Genomic DNA, 8,448 nt, shown 5'->3' with positions numbered 1-8,448 from the left:
CATTGGTTTTTAATCTGATTTTTTTCCACTGAATACAAAAATGTTTATAATATTTATTATAATGACTATTTTTTTTTTTTTTTAATTATTTTATAACTTCAAACTAATCTAACCAATCTGATTAGAATTGTGTAGTTGAAACAATTACTAAATTGCATAATGATGTTAGCACGATGTTAGCACGTGCTTAATTTGATTGGTTGGTTGCTATAGGAACTGTCATAGGTCAACTTTGTGTTTACGTTATTTTGTTGGATAGTCAACCGGTTTTCTAAAACGTACTGGCCAAGAACAAAGTTTTGAGTGTTAAAACCATTTAAGTTAGTAAGATACATTTAAATAACGTATAAATAAATATAGGCCTAGTGTTAATTTTAGTTGATCAATAAAATAGCCTACCTCTCTAGTCTAGGAATAGAAAATAAGTCTGCTACTAATAAAACTAAACTAATTTAAGATCGCTGTGTAGCGTACGCTAGGTAGGCTGGTGGTATCGGTGCAGGGGATTGAATTCGGTGCATGGTGGGAGTCATTGGCTCGGGCTTTGGCTCTGCTACATGCTGCTGTATGTTACATGTTGTTGTATGTTACATGTATGCCTACGACCTATAGACTCCAATCTTTAAAGAGGTTCCAGTTTAGTGAGTATTGACACAGTCTTAATTAACAGATTAGACTAAAGAAGCAGTATTTTATTATTAATTAAATTCATGTAATGTATAATAAATATTATTCATTTGTTAACTGACAGAATGAGTTCTGGGAAGCTTGTTTTACCATTTGATACCAATCAAAAGATAAAATCAAGATATGATACACTTGCACTGAGCTTGGGCAATGATTATGAAGAAGATGATGATAAAAAGAATGGCAAAGAGTATGCTGCCTTTCTTAGGTTAGTATTTTGTACATACGTTCATAGCAGACCGGGGAAGATAGGGTTCCCCCCCCCCCACACTACACCACTTTATTTTACAATTAGTATAGCCTCCCCCACCCTTTCTCAGTCCCCCCCCCCCCACCACACAAACTACAATACTTCATTTTACAATAGCCTCCCTCACTCTAACATCATAGATTTCCATGTCTTTGAATCATCTGGAAACTTCTTAAATGGGTCTTTTTAAGGGTAATATAATCTCCTTTAGATTAGAATAAAGAAACCTTACTTATTTCTATGTACGTTAATTTACTTTGTTTTTATTAGTCTTATTTTAAGCGAGTTTTGATTATTTACTTTATATATCTGAGTGTTTATAATTTCTAAGTTTATCATCAAACTACAAGATCAACATCTACTTTTACAATTTCCTTTTTTTTCCTATCTGCAGAGAACAAGAACGAAAATGTGGACCAGATGGCTACCTAGACTCATCGAAATACACTCATTCCTTTGAACTGAAAGGCAAAGTAGTGGACACAAAAACAGGTCCTTCAAAAGGAAGTAGAAGGTCAAGACCAGATCATCCTCAGCCTGTCAAGACATCAACACCAGTCAATAAAGCCAAGTCTTCCACAGTCATAGACCTTATGTCTAAGATCGGTAAAGAGGAAAAGGACTTTGATAAACGAATGAAAGTGATTGAGGTATGAATCTATATCCTGCATTATAATCATTCGGTTTTAATTTATTGGTATGGTAGATAAAGTTTTATACATATGTCCAAGTATTATTTTCAAATATTACTTACAAATTAAACAGAAGGTAGAGATAGGTAGATTTCCTCACTTTTTGCCGGAAAAACTTGAACCTTTGTTCACAAAAAATAAGATAAGCCAGCAAGCTATAACTAGCACGACATAATAAGACTTATTTGGACAGTAACCAGGCTGACTAAACGTCTCGTTGCCATTGTATTTTGCGTGAATGCCTGGATCGGTGTCATTAATTATAGCGAAAGATTTCTGTTTGTACAAATGAATTTGTTTTATTATTATAAATTTATTTACTTTCTCATCTCCTGTCTGAACTCAATTAAAATTATTTTTTTATATAATGAAAATAAACAATGATGACTATTATGAGACATCTTTTATTGAAATCTGCAGGATCATATGTGGCAACATAAACAAGAAGAACGTGAACTAAAGAGGTTTGAGGGCGATGTTATAAAAAATCAACAGCACCTTAGACGGACTATGAGAGACTATGAAAATGGTAAAATAATAATCATATTTTTTGTCACAAATTATTGCCCTTATGTATAATATTTGTTGTAGAATATTTGGCCATATTTGGTTAAATAAGGGGAAAATACATTGTGCCCTAAATTTAGATGTGTAAAATTAATTTAAAAACTCCTATTTTTCATGTTATTGATTTCTTTTATTAACAGCGATTATAAGAAAGAAGCAAACAGAAGCCAAAAAATTACTTGAAAATCAAAAGAAAGAGTTTTTCATTACCAGAGATCATGTACATAAAAAGGAACAAGTAAGTTTTAAGTCTTTTCAATTAAAAATCTAACCTAAAAAAATGTATTTTATCTTAATTGATATGATTTTTAATTATTTAATTATTATCCATCCATTATCTTTTCCAGATGAACAAAAATAAAATTGAACAAACAATCACAAAATCACAGCAAGAAAAGGACGAAGACAGAAAGATATTTGTATCAGTGTAAGAAAATTAAAAAAATAATTCATTTTATTACCACTTTGACCATTTTTTTAAAGCCAACCAAGATGAAACCTCAACTAACAAGCTGAGAGAAAACAAAACAAACTATACAAGCCTACACCTACATAATTGGTATAAATCTCTTCTGTATCATTATCAACATTAATATTCAGCATATCTTATCAATTATAAAGCTCTGTCTACACTACCAAAAAAAGTGTAATGTGCCCAAATATGGTAGTGATATGCCCAAATATGGTAATGATATGATGTCATCGTGTACATATATGGGCACATCACATTTTTTTGTCACATAAAATTTGATAGTGTAGACGGAGCTTAAGACCCGATCAACGATAAATAGTTTAGTATACATTTTTACTACTAGAAAAGTTTTCATCCTAAAGAACTATTAGGATAGCCATTCATACTGTCTTTTTTCAAAGAAATTAGTCATGATCAGTAAAAACAATAACATCATAATGATACAACGATTTTATAGTTCTTATTGATCATGACATCATTTGATCAAACTAGTATAAACAAGCCTTTTCATCTTTTGATTATTCTTTCTACAGTGGTGATTTGGAGAGAAAGTACAGAGCAAAAATAGCAGAGATTGAAGTGAGACGATCAGAAGTGATGCGTTTAAATGAAGAATACACAAAGAAGTTGGAGATGAAGGAGGAGGAAACATTTAAGTTGAACAGAGAACTTGCGGAAATTGCCCTAGCTGTAAACATGGAAGCGCAGAAAAGAAGAGCCATACATTTTCAACATATCAAGTAGGTTTACGTTTAAAAATGGAAAAAAAATGAAATATATTGATACCAAAGAAATATAGTTATTTTTATATATTTGAAATAACAAGAGATAAGAAATAAACAAATCTGTGAAATTATTCTCCCCAACTGAGATCTGTACACAGAATCTCTGACTTGACATCTTTGCTGTTAGACCACTGAGAATTTCTTGGTACTGTCTATTTAAGCATGAAATGATATTTAATTTATAAGAACCATGTCGTATACCCATCCTATAATTGAAAGGTAAATTTTCTGTTGGATTAGAATAATCCAATTGATACAATCTCATTTTAGCGAACATTTTAACAGAATTTGTTACTTATGTTTCTTCCAGAGACCATCATTCTGAAGCAAAGAACAAGATGAACGTTGGTAACGAGTTAGAAGAAACTTTTGAGACGAAAGTAAAGAAAACACAAAATAAGGGAGATCAGTTTGAGACCAATAGGCGGCGTCTGAGTCTTGATTTGGTTGTCTCAAAATCAAACTTGCAGGAGAAATCCAGAGATGGTTAGAATTTATTCTTTTTTTAATCTGTGGAATTCTATGAATATGGTTTCTGAATTATAGACAACTTGAATTTCACACAGAGTAAGATCAGTCATTGCCTTTTGCTATTAAACATCTTGCAAAACCAAGCTATGGCACTAAAATCCATTGCATTTGGTCTACTGATACACAAACACATTTTCCCTTGTGTTTAGTCTGAAAATTATGGTATTTTTTGCAGAGGGAAGGCAACTATTAGATACCCGCAATAGACTTCAAGATAATTCAGTTCTTCAAAGGCAACTACAAGAGGCTGCCTTGAATTGCAAGTTAGACATGAAGAGCAAGAAAATGAACAGCCGTCTACAGGTTATTTACTATTGATCATTTATTCTACAATTTTCCACTAAAGAGAATTTACTCTCTACTACAGATTGAAAATTAAGATTATATATGGCCCTGTTCATTCCCCTGAAACACTTCACAGTTATAAAAAAGAGGCACATAAAATGTTAAAGACTGTAATGTAGAATGAATGAGAAAGTATGTGGAGTAGCTCCTCCTTATCTTCCATCTCTTTTTCTAACAAGTACACTAACTTATAAATATCAGACATTTTGAAATATGTACATACAACAATACCCAATCATTGTTCCTGACATTTTTAACAACAATTATAAATAACTTGTTTTTCTGCCAAATATTTATTGAATATTTTTTTTCTTTATAGGCTCATGAGGCTAGAAAACAAACGCGGTTGAGGGACATTTCATTCCAAAAAAAAAAGCAATTTGAAAACAAGGAGTTACAGTGGGAAGAAAGGTATCAAAAGCGAAGTTATGAAGCAAAACGACGTGGAAATGAGGACAATTTAAAACACATAACAGTAAGTTTCTGTTTTCATCCAACAGCAAGTAACTTGTCAATTGCAGAAGGGCTAGCTCGCCACAAGGTCTTTTGAATAATATAATTTCTGTTTTTCATCTGGCCTTACTTTTTGAGTTTTGCCCTCTTCCTTCATATTACAATTTATATTGGATATATGGTCTTATTTTATGTTTATTTTATTTTTAACAGCGATGAAACCGTCACTAACAGGTTGAATCTAAACATAATAAACTATAAAATGTATTCAAATAAACAACAAAAACATAAGCAAAGATCACAACATTAAAGAGATTTAACAATTTTACCCTTAAATACATTTAAACTATCATAAAATAAATCAATATCCAAAAATAAATGTTGATTAGATTGATCTATTGATTGATTTGATAGACAAATTATTTTATAATTTATCGTGCTTATAAAGAGTGAGTTACAACCCTGGCATAGGTCACCGTCAGGAATGACCTTTTCACCTTGTTATTAGATGGCATGCAACAGCTTGAAATCCCAACAGCTCCACTAATTTGGTAGGTCAGTGATAGTGATTTGTATGACCCCAAGAAAAAGTTAAGATTTTTTACTGATTATTTGGGTTAAGTGTCTTGTTTGCCATAGAAGAGAATTCTTGGCCATTCCTTTTTATTGATGATTAATAATATCTTCATTCTAAACACTTTTTTGTCTCTATAGAAAGAGGTTAACAAACTTGAGGAGATGGAGCATGACCTATTCAACAAAGTACGAAATGCGGAGTACACACGTAAACAACGTGAACAAATGTGCAAACGTCTTAAAGGCAAACTTCTTGAACTAAGGAGAAAGAATGCAGAAACTGTTAAACGACAAATGTTGGAATGTTTAGAAAAGGAGAAGGAATTAGAACAAAAACTTTTACGAGAACAAGCTGAATTAGATAAGGTAATTATTATACCGTAGTTCATAACGCAACTAAGTGTATCTTTGCAAAACATGTATTGGTTGGTTTCATATCATATGCCATGTATTATTTTTTTACCATTTCAAAGAGTGAATGTACTATTGCACGATCAGATTTGTGTAAACATTTTGAGAAATCTGCGACATTATAGGATGCACGATTTAAATCATACTATAGTAGTGTGCTGTCAAAAATTATTAATCAAATACAATATATTTTACAACAGGAGGTGTAAAAAATAATCATTGGTAGAAAGTTTGGCTGTGCTATTCCAGTCATTGAATATAACAGTCAATTTTTCAACTCATGAAAAAAGTCTCCTGATTCAACTCATGAACATTCATTATTAATTTGTTAGTTTTTGTTCAGGTTATAATTGTACAAAATTGTAAATTATGTTCTTATAATTTTTTTCGTAGGCCCATGCCAACAGAGAAGAAGGTTACCTAACTCTACAGCAGCACAGGATGAAAATGAGAGAGGACCAGTATATACTCAGTGAAACCTCAAGGGTGAGTTTTAGGTTAAATTACAAATATGATGATATTTACTGAGAATTGATTTATACATGTAATGAATAAACCATATTTTACTTATTGGTAGCTATACTAAGAAAACTTTTTATACATGTTTCAGTAATAAACTGATTAGATTTGTTTATACTAAATTAAACCAGTATACGTGGATGGATAAAGAAACAAAAATGAATAGTAAATAATAGTTTTTTTTTATAATTTCAGGAACACAATCGACTCCAACGAATTGGTGAGAGAAATGATCAATTAAGTGCCAGTGTACCATGAATGCCAATGAATGATCAACAAATTGTCAGGTTGAGTAAGGGTTATACTAGAGTTCTATTCCCTCTTCATCTTCTTAAGCTCTTCCTCTCAAGAGGTTACATTAACCTTTTGTTGTTTACAGTACTTATTAACTAAGCATGAATAATAGTTATAATTTTATTTGAAAATGGAAATAGTAGAAATAGAAATATAAAATCTAAATAATATGGTAACATTTACAATTATCTAATTTAATCAACCTAAAGTTCCGTAGTTGTGTAATTTAAATGGTTTATGGTTTAAGGAGAATAACCTGTATTCTTAGTACAGTGCTAATTTGACTGTGGTGCTGGTTTGGTTCAGTTGTGTTTCCATCTATAGATTTCTGATTAAACAAATATTATAGATATAATATCTATAGTCCTTTATGATCAAAATTGATAGTTCATGTAGCGCTAATATTACAATGGTGCTTACTCAGTTTGTTATGATAAGTATAAATGTATTCATAATGTCAAATATAACTTACCATTCACCAAAATCCAATTATTTTTATATAAATGTGTTATTTTTATAGTTATTAGCTTTATATTTTGAAAGATCAATGTTTTATTTATATTTTAATAAACCAAGAACAAAGACATTTTTTATAAGGTTTTAATGATGAAGACATGTCTTAATTTGATCCCCTCTCTGCCTCCTTCTATAGGCATCATCAACAAAATACTTTTTTGTATATAGGCTACAAATATTTGATTACAAATTGGAATACAATTTGTATTATGAAAAAACTCCTTGAAACTACTATTTTAGTGTAATATGATAATAGGCCTAATATGTGTTGTTCTTTTTGTTTGTTTATTTACTTACTATTTCGTATTTGATGGTTATTACAGAACCATGTCACAAGCCTGCGAGTTTCACAATAAATGTGTTTGATCCGCAAATAACCATGCATCCTAATTTCGGTAATGGTGGTTAAATAAATAATATGTTACATAAACTGATTTTATCATTCTTGTGTTTATAATTCTTATTATTTTGTAAATATATCTTGTAAATGTTAATCAGGTTTGTACTACAATATGAATTCGCCCTCTATAATAGTTTTTTAAAAAGAACTTCTGAATTACGGTGTAATACTATTATTAATTTGGTTGATTTTCAACTATTTGTTGTAGTAGCTCATCCGATCAATGCCGTTTCTTTTAGCAAACTGTATAGAAAACGTGTTGAACTGGAATTACATATTCACTGTAGTTTAACGATTCAGTTTTCATAAAAGATTTTCCAGATTAGTTGTACTTTGTTTTAGTGATGTTTATCTGATCCGGCTATCATACAGTTATGTAAATCGTTAATATTATAAAAGTCTATCTACAGTGGTAAATAAAAAGCAGTAGGCCTATCATTTATAATTTCAACAGTCAATTTCCGAATGTCTTCAGACAGTTATTCCAGATGAAGAAGAATGCATAAGATAAACATAAAAAAGATTTAATTTAATGGCAACAGAAAATCTTGACTAAATCCAGAATTATTTTCTTTCCTCTTTACACGTAATAAACTAATCTTTTTATTTAAACATCCCATGAGTAAGACTTTTTCTGAATTCAGACTAAGTTATATTTTCAATTCACTTATAGTTGATTCTGTTTTATTTATATCATGATGAGAGTTACAAATGCATGCTCACTTTCGAAAGTTGACAGGTCATAGAATAAGATACACGAATTGTTAGTAAAGATTGGCTATACTATGACAGAATGGAGGACTGGTTTAAGGGACTGGTCGCTATTTAGTACGTTGTTGTATTTTCATATTTGATGATGTACATCACATAAACGAACCAGGAAACAGCTGATCAAGTTCTTACAAACATCAATTTCCATACTTCTTAACTTTTTGTTAATATCACCTGAA

General features: G+C 30.7%; 1 protein-coding gene across 1 annotated transcript; it reads left to right on the top strand.

Moving 5' to 3' along the window:
• The first annotated feature begins 277 nt into the window (after window positions 1-277).
• On the top strand, window positions 278-7,843 carry LOC140051341 (uncharacterized). Its single transcript, XM_072096527.1, has 13 exons — window positions 278-320; window positions 752-895; window positions 1,332-1,587; window positions 2,050-2,158; window positions 2,337-2,434; window positions 2,544-2,623; window positions 3,202-3,408; window positions 3,764-3,939; window positions 4,160-4,287; window positions 4,649-4,804; window positions 5,497-5,724; window positions 6,163-6,255; window positions 6,484-7,843. Exons 2-13 carry the CDS (start codon window positions 753-755, stop codon window positions 6,544-6,546), a joined length of 1,737 nt encoding a protein of 578 aa, XP_071952628.1. The 5' UTR covers window positions 278-320; window position 752; the 3' UTR covers window positions 6,547-7,843.
• Window positions 7,844-8,448: the final 605 nt, after the last annotated feature.

This window comes from Antedon mediterranea, chromosome 6 (assembly GCF_964355755.1).
Source record: "Antedon mediterranea chromosome 6, ecAntMedi1.1, whole genome shotgun sequence".
NCBI classification, from domain to species: domain Eukaryota; kingdom Metazoa; phylum Echinodermata; class Crinoidea; order Comatulida; family Antedonidae; genus Antedon; species Antedon mediterranea.
This window is presented reverse-complemented; position numbering and strand designations above follow the sequence as displayed.

Coding starts and splice junctions, on each gene's coding strand:
- LOC140051341 (XM_072096527.1), top strand. CDS start 753: ATGAGTTCTGGGAAGCTTGTTTTACCATTTGATACCAATCAAAAGATA. Junction 2,624..3,201: donor AGAAAGATATTTGTATCAGT/GTAAGAAAATTA, acceptor TTCTTTCTACAG/TGGTGATTTGGAGAGAAAGT. Junction 6,256..6,483: donor TACTCAGTGAAACCTCAAGG/GTGAGTTTTAGG, acceptor TTATAATTTCAG/GAACACAATCGACTCCAACG.